Genomic DNA, 12862 nt, shown 5'->3' on the forward strand with positions numbered 1-12862 from the left:
GGCAGTAGCTACTTCCGCGGTAACCGCAAGATATGTGAAAGAAGAAGAAGCTAGACCAATCACAGACGTCGATTTCACAGGATGTACATGTTTAGCAGCATGGGAAATGCAGTTCTTCTCCGTGCGATCTTGATTAAAACATGTTTTTACTAAAATTAGAGTGATTGCATACATACTCGGGGGTTCTACAGGAGCATATAGAACCATTTTACAACCACCAGCCTAGTGGTAAGTGTACATTGAATTGCTACGACTTTGTGGCTGATAATGAAAAACCCTATGGTAAAGATGAATGGCCAGCTTGCTTCCGACACCTCACTGCGATGCTCTATAGTGTGTGCCAGCGCCTACGTCATTGTAGTCCTTATAGCGGCCATTTCTTGGGTAAAAACACAGGTGTTTCAATTGTTTGATTGCATAGAACTAATGCTTTACTCCAATCAGAACACCTGTGTAAGGCTGTGTTTACCCAAGAAATGGCCGCTCTTAGAACTACATTTGGCACACCCTATATAGTATGACAGCGTGACTCACGGTCATGGACATGAGCTGGAGGTTTTCAACTGATCAACAGTACAATCAACATAAAAGCACAACAGGTCATTTGACAGTGTCACTCAAAAATATCAGACCTACAAGCTCACAACGTCGCATCTCAACTTGTTGTAAGCTTGTTGATCTGCTATCTTTGCTACTTTAGAAAAAGTTGAACTGGTTATGTCTGTCTGTGCCTGTGGTGTTTATAATATTGTAAAGTTTAGCAGACTGAACGGGGCAGGCGAACCCCAGCCCCCCACTCAGCAGACAAGGCAAGCAACCCGCAACACCAAGAGAGCTAGCTCGCTTGGCATAGCGAATTATGGCGCGTCTCTTGCAGGGTTGTAACAATATTTAACCAGAGCTTGTAACTATAAATGTCATTGGATCCATTGGAACAGTGGTTCTCAAAGTATGGTCTGGGACTCCCAGCTGGGTCATTGGGGGGGTCCAATTAGTTATAGGGATAGTTCACCCCCAAAATGACATTTATTTTCCTATCGATTACTCACTGTTTTTGTCGCATTCCTAAGCCAATAATTTGAGGAGACTCTTTGCGTCTCCATAGGGCAGGCAGGGTTTGCCAGTCCAGGGGTGCCGCAGAGTAAATGAATGATTTGGAATTCATCAATATCACTTCACTATACTTTGTAAAACAGACCTGATTTTACTGTTAAAATAAATTCATCATGCCTGTTCCTAAGGTATGGCAACATGACTGGTGTCTTGCACGTGCACCTTCACCAGTCATGTTGCCATACCTTAGCGTTTGCTGAACTGAGGCCCCTGTTGTAGACCTACATCTGCTATTTCTGTGAAAATGTTTGAACATTTTTGAATAATTTAGTTTTTTAAAATTATTATTACATAAATCTTGTCTTCTCTGGGTGTGCCTGGCACAAAACATTTTCAGATGTTTCATTTCCAAATATGTATCAATTTGTGGGTCCTTGGCACGCCACGAAACGGTTTGAGAACTATTGCATTGGAACACAGTGATGATATGGTTTCCATCCTGCATATTGTTAAATAGGCATACCGGTATGTCATCATGTTCATCTCACACTTGCATCCTTTCCCACTACCGTGTCGTGTGAAGAAGGAAGTGAGAGCCTTGGTTGAGATCACGATTAGATCATTTCTTTGGAGAGTCAAATGTGGAACATTTTAAAGCATGTTTGGTTGTTTCAACGTCAGTGTTATTTGACAGAACGAACAAAAGGGGAGACTATCACATATTTGAATGATTTATTATGAGTAAAATTAGACTGCTAATCAGGAGTCCAAGCAGGGATGCTGCTGGAATGATGTACGATTATATAACAATTAGACTTAATAACGACTTAATAACAATTATTTTCTGCCCTAAACTTATTGTAACAACTACAGTTCCCAATATTGGTAGATATGTATGCCAATATCTTATACACTATTAATAAAAGAAAAAAACAGATGGTGCTATAACAGCAACAAATGATACATTTTCAAACATTACCATTTGATAGTTGAGATAATATTATGCAGGTTACATTAATATATGTATTGTTTTTGGATCTCAAGAAAACCATGAATGAATTTGGTTCTATTATAGCGTTAAGTGTCTGTTTGAAATTGGCAAGAGAGTTGCCGTTACTTAGTGGTTTAATTGGACAGAATCAGCACAGCAGTACAGTACAGAATAGTCTGCGTAAATGTGAATTTAACAACTGCAAGGAAGTGAGTCATTTTCATTGACATAAATAGTAGCCTAAACAGGACAGGGCCCAGAATCGATCCAATGCAATGTACAACATACTCTGTTACAAGTGAAAGTGAAATTCACTCGAGTAAAAGTACAAAAGTTGTGGTATCAAATTGTACTCAAAGTGCTAAAAGTAGAAAGTACTCATTATTAAGTTTTCAAATGTACAAAATGTATAAAAGATATTTAGAAAATAGCAGATCTACAAGCACCACATATTTTCAGATGGGGCTCTATGAGTCTGTGGACAAATAAAAATGAATATGGGGTCCTTGACCTGAAATAATGTGCGTGGGAACCAATGGTTTAAAAAACATTTGAGGAACTATGCAAAAAAGGCCCCACAGGAAACTCAATATGTGACTGCGCCCACAGTGGGCATCACCAGGCCCACAGTGGGCATCACCAGGCCCACAGTGGGAGTGGCCAGGAATAAGGTCAGTAGAGCTGAAGTGGTTTGTAATAATTAAAAAACTAAAGTTTTCAAATAATGTTTGTGGAGTAAAAAGTCCAATATTTGCCTCAGAGATGTAGTGGAGTAGTAAAAGTATAGACAATCAAAATGTACTTAAGTACTGTACTTAAGTAAATCACTGCATAGTAGGCAGTAGGCCTAGTTCTGAAAACAGCTGCAAAGAAAGGAAATATATCCATAATAGCCAACAACATTATAAATCAGTTTATTGCAGTCCAGGAATTGGATTTGTTTATGCAGGTGCAAAAACATGAAACAAACATCGTACAATAATTAACAAGACAAAACGATTGACATCTCAAATTTTGATGAAAAGCCGGAAACATGAAATGACGACAGAAGGGACATCTAATGGCGCTTATTAATAGATTTTGGTACTTGAAAGGGTCATGAACCAAATTAGGAATTACCCTGGACTCTGTGAGCATCTTCCTCACCCACAGTAGCCAACGTAGCCAACTGTTCTCTTGTAAGACGGGCGTCCACATTCTCTTGTTTCTTCCAGAAGGCATCCAAAGAGAAGTAATACAACAGTGGATCCAGACAGCAGTTAACACTACAGAGACACACTGTAGGCTTGATGGCATCTCTCCACTTAACCATTATGGCCACATTGATAGGCAAGAAAAAAATCACAAACATCAACAAGTTCATGGCAAAAATGAGCATGACATTCATCTTGTTGTTGATCCTTGCAGAGTCATTGAGATGTCTGCGAAGAGTCCAGTACACCATAGCAGTGAACACAACATTGACTACTAGCAGGGCGAATATTAAAAAAGCCCAAATATATGGCACAAACTGTTTTGTTTTTTCACAAAGAAGAACAAAACATGCAGTTTCATTGCAGCTTTCCATGGCTCTTATAAAATACACACTCTCTGGGATGCTTGCAGCCACTATAAAGACCCAAACCAAGGCACAGGCTCTCCAGGCATTGGTGGTGGTTCTCAGATGCCCAGACCTCAGAGGGTAAACCACTGCCAGCAGTCGGTCCACACTGATGAAGGTGATGAAGATGGCACTGGAGCGGAGATTGTTGCGGAAGAACATAGTTGCCCAGGTACATGCCATCAAGTCCAGGGGCCAGGAACCCGTAGCATAGAAATAGACTCTCATAGGCAAGGAGATCACCAGCAGAAGGTCTGAAAGTGCCAGGTTGATCATGAAGACGGCACTGGGAGATTTCACTCTGTGACGGCGCACCAGAATCCAGAGTGACACAGCATTGAGAGGAAAGCCCAACACTAAAATACAGCCATACGCTGCAGAATAGGTCATACTGTGCAGCTCCAGTCCATGTTCTGTCCCATTTCCAATTTCTGTCATGGTTGACTACTGTTCAGCAATGTTGAACGACGGACGTAATGTGTCTCATGTGAACCTAATAGTTGCATAAACCACCAGTTACACACTCTAGATATAGATCTTCAAAAAAGGACGGAAAATCGTACTTCTTGTTTGTCACAGCCACAGGAAGTGGCTGCGTGGTTTGGCCCCACACTTACATGTATGATTCAGTTTCACTTCCAGCCATTTGTTTTATTCACAGTATATATACACATATACCAATCTACCTCTGGGCCACTGCTACCTGATGCCATAATTCAATACATGTATGTATGTATGTATGTATGTACAGTATGTACAGTATTGATTGTTTGATTGATTGATTGATTGAGTGAGTGAGAACATTATTGAAGATTAGAACACAAATAGGTTCGGGCATCTAGTACGGATGCCCCCTGAGCGCCTTCCTAGGAAGGTCCTCGATGCGCGTCCCACTGGGAGGAGACCCCGTGGCAGACCAGATGGAGAGATTATATCTCCAAACTGGCTTAGGAACGCCTCGGTATACTCCCTGAGGGGAGTGGAGAAAGTTGCTTTGAAATAATTTGTAGTTTTTGAAATATTTAACTTTAAGCGCCCAATACATTGTCAATGACAATGGACATTTAAAGGAGAGAAATATCAAGCCATCAGTGTCAATTGCAGAGGTGCTGGTGCTTGAACCTTTTATCCAGTCCAGAGTCCAGAGCTTTTCCAACCAAACCACCCAATCATACACATTTGGTCGCCCTGTACATTTTCAAAGATATTTTGAGTTATTCATGCATATCTTTATAAAGTACATTCCAAAGTACTCCATCATCAAACTACAGGTAGACTGGGGTTCGAATATGGAACCTCTCTGCTGAAAGTCAGATCATTAGACCATTTTACTACCTGTCTGAAACTCAGGGCACAGCTCTCTTTTTCAAAGCCCTACTAGAAACTCCATTCATACTTTTTGAGCGGTGGTCACAACGCTCCTATACGTGGCCGTGTGTGTGGGTCTGTCTGTCTGTCTGTGTGTCTCCGTGTCTGTCTGTCTGTAGCCTGCAGTAACCTTTTCTGACCACACATGTTAAGGGAGGGGCGCTGTTGCACACACACACACACACACACACACACACACACACACACACACACACACACACACACACACACACACACCACCGCTCAGTTCACACGAGTGTGATTTTTATAATTCACCTAACTGTGGACACGCATGCCTGAACGTTTTACTTTGAAATGTTTTGTAGTTTTGGAGATATTTAACTTTTAAAACTTAAATCTGAAAACTTTGGCACCTTGCTGTTCCTACATACTTAAACCGAGCAACTTGATTCACAATTCAAAAATTCCACCTTACTGTGGACATGCATTCTTGAGATTTTTGAGTGGTGGAGCCACTCCTGTGTTTCGAAACGTCCGTGTGTGTGTGTGTGTGTGTGTGACTTTGTCTGTCTGTAGCCTGCAATACCTATCTTGACCACACAGTACACACACACCACAGCATGGGGTCAATCGGTCAGGGGTCATTGAGGTCAACACAAGCCCAGAAGAGAACAGAGACGCACGCACGCACGCATGGACGCGCGCGCACACACACACACACACACACACACGCACACACACACACACACACACACACACACACACACACACACACACACACACACACACACACACACACACAAATTTCACTACCCTTTTTGAGAGTTGGATTCGATCATTTTAAGGTATTTGTACTTGAGTATTTCCAATAGTTTTACTTCTATTACATATACCTCAACCCCTGCATGTACCCCAAGGTGTGCAGGCCTCCACCACTCAGTTCACACAGGTGTGATTTTTATTTTGAAATTTGTAGTTTTTGAAATATTTAACTTTAAGCACCCAATGCATTGTCAATGACAATGGACATTTAAAGGATAGAAAAATCAAACCATCAGTGTCAATTGCTCAGATGCAGAGGTGCCAAAGTTGGGATTGATTCCCTGACCTTTTGATGACAAGTCAAGAGCTTTTCCAACTGAGCCACCCAAAAACACATTGATTGGGTGCCCAGTGCATTTTGAGTTACTCATGCATAGCTTTACAAAGAACATTCCAAAGTACTCCATCATCAAACTACAGGTAGACTGGGGTTTGACTATGGAACATCTCTGCTGAAAGTCAGATCATTAGACCACTCAGGGACGGATTAACCCCCGCAAGGGCCCCTGGTCGATCATTTTTTAGGGCTCCCCCACTCTCCACCATATGTTACCTACTTCTCACTACTTTCCAAATAACGAAGCTTTAAAGTAATTCAGCAGCTTATTTTAAGGGTGATGAGCAACCGAACAGCTATTGAGGGAAGTTGTTGTGTGCCTGTGGGAGTCCCATCTTGGCCAGCCACTATGTGACTAGACCGTGCCTGCCCTCCAGTGGTGCTCTGGCGCATTGGAGAGTGTGTAAAAGCCTGTAGCATGACAGCGTTGACAGCGTCGGTCATGGACATGAGTTGGACTTGGAGGTTTTCTAACTGATCAACAGTACAATCAACATAAAAGCACAACAGGTCATATGACAGTGTCACTCAAAAATATCAGACCTACAAGCTCACAACATCACATCTCAACTTGTTGTGAGCTTGTAGATCTGCTATCTTTGCTACTTTAGAAAAGGTTGAACTGGTTATGTCTGTCTGTGGGGCTTATAATATTGTAAAGTTTAGCAGACTGAACAGGGCAGGCGAACCCCAGCACCCCACTCAGCAGACAAGGCAAGCAACCCGCAACACCAAGAGAGCTAGCTCGCTTGGCATAGCGAATTACGGCCCGTCTCTTGCAGGGTTGTTACAATATTTAACCAGAGCTTGTGACTAAACAATAGCTACATGTCATTTGATCTATAATTGGAACAGTGGTTCTCAAAGTGTGGTCCGGGACTCCCAGGGGTCATTGGGGGGGTCCAGTTAGTCAAAGGGATAGTTCACCCCCAAAATGAAATGTTATTTTCCTATCGATTACTCACTGTTTTTGTCACATTCCTAAGCCAATCATTTGAGGAGAGTCTTTGTGTCTCTATAGGGCAGGCAGGGTTTCCCAGTCCAGGCTACAGGGGGAAAAAAATAAATGTAGCCTACTTCTTAAAATAAATTCATCATGCCTGTTCCTAAGGTATGGCAACATGACTGGTGTCTTGCACGCGCTGAACTGACCCCACTGTTGTAGACCTACATCTGCTATTTCTGTGAAAATGTTTGAACATTTTTGAATAATTGAGATTTAATATATAGTCTATTATTACATAAATCTTCTCTGGCCTGGCACTAAACATTTTCAGATGTTTCATTTCCAAATATGTATCAATTTGTGGGTCCTTGGCACGCCATGAAACGGGTTGAGAACCACTGCATTGGAACACAGTGATGATATGGTTTCCATCCTGCATATTGTTAAATATGTCATCATGTTCATCTGACTCATGCGGTTGCATCACTTCCCACTCCTGTGTGAAGAAGGCAGTGAGAGCCTTTGTTGAGATCATGATTAGATAATTTCTTTGGAGAGTGAAATGTAAAACATTTTAAAGCATGAAGACAAGGATCGTTCGGTTGTTTCAACATCAGTGTTATATGACAGAACGAACAAAAGGGGAGACTATCACATATTTGAATGATTTATGAGTAAAATTAGACTGCTAATCAGGAGTCCAAGCAGTGAGGCTGCTGGAATGATGTACGACTATATAACAATATTCTGCCCTAAACTTATTGTAACAACTACAGTTCCCAATATTGGCAGATAGGTTGTATATGCCAATATCTTATACACTATTAATAAAAGAAAAAAACAGATGGTGCTATAACAGCAACAAATGATACATTTCAATCTCAAGGATCCCAAGAAAACCATGAATGAATTTGGTTCTATTAGCGTTAAGTATCTGTTTGAAATTGGCATGAGAGTTGCCGTTACTTAGTGGTTTAATTGGACAGAATCAGCACAGCAGTAAGTACAGAATAGTCTGCGTAAATGTGAATTTGACATCCGCAGGGAAGTGAGTCAGTTTCATTGACATAAATAGTAGCCTTAACAGGACGGTGCCCAGAATCGATCCAATGCAATGTAGAAATACTCTGTTACAAGTGAAAGTGAATTCTAAATTCACTTGAGTAAAAGCACAAAAGTATTGGTATCAAAATATCAAAAGTGCTAAAAGTAGAAAGGAGGCTACTCATTATGCAGAATGTCCCATTTTTAAGTTTTCAAATGTACAAAATGTATTAAAAAAATAAAAGAAATATTTTTAAAATAGCAAGCACCACATATTTTCAGATGGGGCTCTATGAGTCTGTGGACAAATAAAAATGAATATGGGGTCCTTGACCTGAAATAATGTGCATGGGAACCACTGGTTTAAAAAACATTGAGGAACTATGCAAAAAAGGCCCGACAGGAAACTCAATATGTGACTGCGCCCATGTGGGCATCACCAGTGGCCAGGAATAAGGTCAATAGACCTGAAGTGGTTAGGTTTTGTAATAATAATCCAAATCCACAAAGTTACTATAGTAAATAAAGTTTTCAAATAATTTTAGTGGAGTAAAAAGTACAATATTTGCCTCTGAGATGTAGTGGAGTAGAAATAAAAGTATAGACAATCAAAACTGTACTTAAGTACTGTAGGCCAGGGGCGTTGTAGTTTCAATATTAAGCTGGGTGCTCGTTTTTGACCCCGCCCCTCCCCCCCCCCCTCCCCTCCCCTCCCCTCCCCTCCCCTCCCCTCCCCTCCCCTCCCCCTCCCCCTCCCCCTCCCCTCCCCTCCCCTCCGCCCGCCCGCTCGGCCAGCCGGCTGCTTAGACAAAATGATAATAATGACCATTGCTATGTTTGGCCACTAGAGGGCACTGAAAACCCACAATGCTAATATGTTCCCCAAGTTTTGTGACACTTTGGTATCATGCCAATAAAGCTCCTTTGAATTTAATTGAAAACCAATGAAACAGAGCGACCTGAATTCAAAATGCAGACAGGCCTATATAGTAACTGTAAATGTACAAACGTATTGGTATCAAAATATCCCATTTCATGTCAGCAAAAGAAAAGGCATTTTTTTTCATCATTGAGTACTCTATTTACAGTTTGCCAATAGTACAGTGGTACGATAACGATGTCATACAATGAATGCACTGTAGGAATTTTTATGACACATGAGCAATCATGACTTTTCAGCAATCAGTGTGTTTCAACATCTTAACAAAGTAATTAATGCATGATATTGCACCTACATTAACATGCTACAAGCAGAAACAGAACTTTTTTTCCCAAGATCTTTGTCTATTTTAATTGTGGAGGAACATGTTTTTAAAAAAAATGTAATATTTTCTGTGTAAAAAGAAAAAGATAAAAAAAAACCTAATAAATATTGTCCAAAAAAAATGTGGAGGAAACATCTCTCCCTCCCTGATCGCGGTCTGTCACCTTCACTGTGCCTGCTGCAGTGCTGCTTGGCCATCATCTAGAAATGAAAAGGAGGAGAGGGGAATAAAAAAAAGTATTACAACCATGACATTGACAACAATATTGCTACAGTAAATTACAATTAGCCTATTATAGTGAACCTTGCATCATGCAGTACATTGTTTTTTAGTTTTTTAGTACCACCTACCATTTATTTATCAGGAATGTGTTTCTCCTCTGGGCTCCTCTGGAGATGAAGTCATTGGCTATGACATCCAGGTCAATCTTCCTTGCCAGTAAATTACTGGCATGATTAAATACAATAACAACAGTTCAGTTGAGAAGAGGTACAATGTACAGTTGGAGTACAGCATTAACAGAATAGTAGACGTTATCTCAGTTTAATCAATTACATTACATTCAAATGAGCTTTATTGGCATGAGAAAATAAAATGAAAACCGTTGAGAAAAAACTGTGGGTGATAAATCAGCAGTTTTCATCATTACATTGAATTTGCTGCTATTAAAATGTCAAACTATTATTTTGGAGGTGGTGATAGCCTAGGCTATAACAGAGCTTGAGACGAGAGCTACATACATCACACAGACATACAGCCTTTGCATACAGCCAGGATGTGGAGGCAGGCTTTGACGCTGGGTGACGCCCTGCTCACATTGAACAAAGCCAACGTGTGATATCGGCCGAGTGCCAGGAATGCAGTTTGGCCAGTTCGGGACAAACTTGTGAAATCGACTGAGTGCTAGGAATTGTCGGCGAAAAATCAATGGGCTCTCATAACTGTACGCTCAAGCACCCAGGCGCCCCCTAAGATTCCGCCTCTGCTGTAGGCTGCATAGTAGTATGCAGTGGTGGAAGCCTGGAAGGGCCTAGTTCTGAAAGCAGCGGCAAGGAAAGGAAATATATAGTCAACAACCTATAAATCAGAAATACTTTATTGCCATGTATATACTGTGTAGAACATACCCAGGAATTGGATTCGGTTATGCACGTGCAAAAACATAAAACACAGTACAATAATTAGAAAAAAAGATTCACATCTCACATTTTGATGAAAAGCCGGAAACATGAAATGACGACAGAAGGGACATCTAATGGCGGTCATTACTACATTTTGGCAGTTCAAAGGGTGATGAAACAAATTATGAATTACCCTGGAGTCTGTGAGCATCATCTTCACCCACAGCAGCCAACTGATCTCTTGTAATACGATCATCCACATTCTCTTGTTTCTTCCAGAAGGCATCCAAAGAGAAGTAGTACAACAGTGGATCCAGACAGCAGTTAACACTACAGAGACACAGTGTAGGCTTGAAGGCAGCTCTCCACTTAACCATTATGACCACACTAAGAGGCAAGAAAAAAATCGCAAACATCAACAAGTTCATGACAAAAATCAACATGACATTTATCTTGTTGTTGATCCTTGCAGAGTCATTGAGATGTCTTCGAAGAGTCCAGTACACCATAGCAGTGGACACAACATTGACTGCTAGCAGGGCGAATAGTAAAACAGGCCAAATATATGGCATGAAAGGTTTTTCACAAAGCGGAACAAAACATGCAGTTTCATTGCAGCTTTCCATGGCTCTTATAAAATGCACGCTCTCTGGGATGCTTGTAGCCACTATAAAGACCCAAACCAAGGCACAGGCTCTCCAGGCATTGGTGGTGGTTCTCAGATGCCCAGACCTCAGAGGGTAAACCACTGCCAGCAGCCGCTCCACACTGATGAAGGTGATGAAGATGCCACTGGAGCGGATATTGGTGCGGAGGAGCATAGTTGCCCAGGTACATGCCATAACATCCAGGGGCCAGGAACCCGTAGCATAGAAATAGACTCTCATAGGCAAGGAGATCACCAGCAGAAGGTCTGAAAGTGCCAGGTTGATCATGAAGACGGCACTGGGAGATTTAACTCTGTGATGGCAAACCAGAATCCAGAGTGACACAGCATTGAGAGGAAAGCCCAACACTAAAATACAGCCATACATGACAGAATAGGTCATACTGTGCAGCTCCAGTCCATGTTCTGTCCCATTTCCGATTTCTGTCATAGTTGACTACTGTTCAGCAATGTTGTCCCTTTGAAACAACGAACCTAATGTGTCTCATGAGGTTGAGCTTGTGGATAACTACAAATTCCTCGGAGTACACCTGAATAGTTCACTGGACTGGTCGGACAATGCACAGGCGATTCACAGCAAGGGGAAAAGCAGGCTGTTCCTCCTGAGAAGACTGAGATCGTTTGGGGTGTGCAATAGGATGCTACAGATGTTCTATCAGTCTGTCATGGCAAGTGTCCTCTTTTTTGGTATAACATGTTGGGGTGGCAACAACAGAGCAGGTGACACGTTTAACCTAAACAGACTGGTGAAGAAAGCAGGCTCTGTCGTCGGGTCCTCTCTGCAGGGGGTGGAGGAAGTAACCAGTGTGCGCACAGCGAGGAAGCTGGATTCCATCTTGGAGAACTCCTCCCACCCCCTCCATCTAGAGATCACCAGTTACTGGAGTAAGAGAGGAAACGACCGCTTTACCTACCCAGGACGGAGATGTGAGAGATTAGGAAAATCTTTTGTACCGGCTGCCCTTAAGCTGTACAACGAGACACATAACGGACGCTTGAAAAGGTCTCCCTTCCTAACTTAGACTGACGGAACCTTTGCTGTATTGACATTGACCTCTAAGGAACTATTGCTGTATTGACTTTGACCCAAAAGGACCGTCCAGGAAGAGTGCTCATGTGCGTCTTGCGGTGACACGCTTCCTAGTTTCTTCTTTTTTCGCACTGATTTTTTTTGACTTTGCACTATTAGTTTGTGTTGGTAGTTTCTGAGTATTTTTGCTTTGTTTAACAATGACAGTGAGATACTTGTTTGCACTAACTAGCATTGACTGCTATGGTCTTTTTTGCAAGACACTTTATGTATATATACTTATATATTATTCGCCCCCTCTATTGATGCACCTTCTCTTTATTGGTACTGTACTGCTCTTTTTTTTGTTCTCTTGTTTCTTTCCCTCTTATCTATTTTTTCTAACGTCTCTGTAACTTTGTAAATAACTGTATACTGCTGTGCTACTACTGGACAACTGAATTTCCCCCTTGGGATAATAAAGGTATCTATCTATCTATCTATCATGTGTACCTAACAGATGCATAAACCACAGGTTTCACACTCTAGATATAGATCTTCAAAAAAGGACGGAAAATCGTACTTCCTGTTCGTCACAGGAAGTGGCTGCGTGGATTGGCTGCACACTTATATGATTCAGTTTCACTTCCAGACATTTGTTTTATTCACAGTATCTAT

General features: G+C 41.5%; 2 protein-coding genes across 2 annotated transcripts; both read right to left on the minus strand.

Moving 5' to 3' along the window:
- Positions 1-3152: 3152 nt before the first annotated feature.
- LOC308289947 (lysophosphatidic acid receptor 6-like) lies at positions 3153-4082 on the minus strand (the record flags this gene model as incomplete). Its single annotated transcript, XM_080731727.1, has 1 exon — positions 3153-4082. The coding sequence occupies one exon, from the start codon at positions 4080-4082 to the stop codon at positions 3153-3155; it is 930 nt and encodes a 309-aa protein (XP_080587853.1).
- Positions 4083-9552: 5470 nt separating this feature from the next.
- On the minus strand, positions 9553-11605 carry LOC308289948 (lysophosphatidic acid receptor 6-like; the record flags this gene model as incomplete). Its single annotated transcript, XM_080731728.1, has 2 exons — positions 9553-9587; positions 10702-11605. The coding sequence occupies 2 exons, from the start codon at positions 11603-11605 to the stop codon at positions 9553-9555; spliced, it is 939 nt and encodes a 312-aa protein (XP_080587854.1).
- Positions 11606-12862: the final 1257 nt, after the last annotated feature.

This window comes from Nannobrachium achirus (assembly GCF_963921795.1).
Source record: "Nannobrachium achirus genome assembly, chromosome: 8".
NCBI classification, from domain to species: Eukaryota; Metazoa; Chordata; class Actinopteri; order Myctophiformes; family Myctophidae; genus Nannobrachium; species Nannobrachium achirus.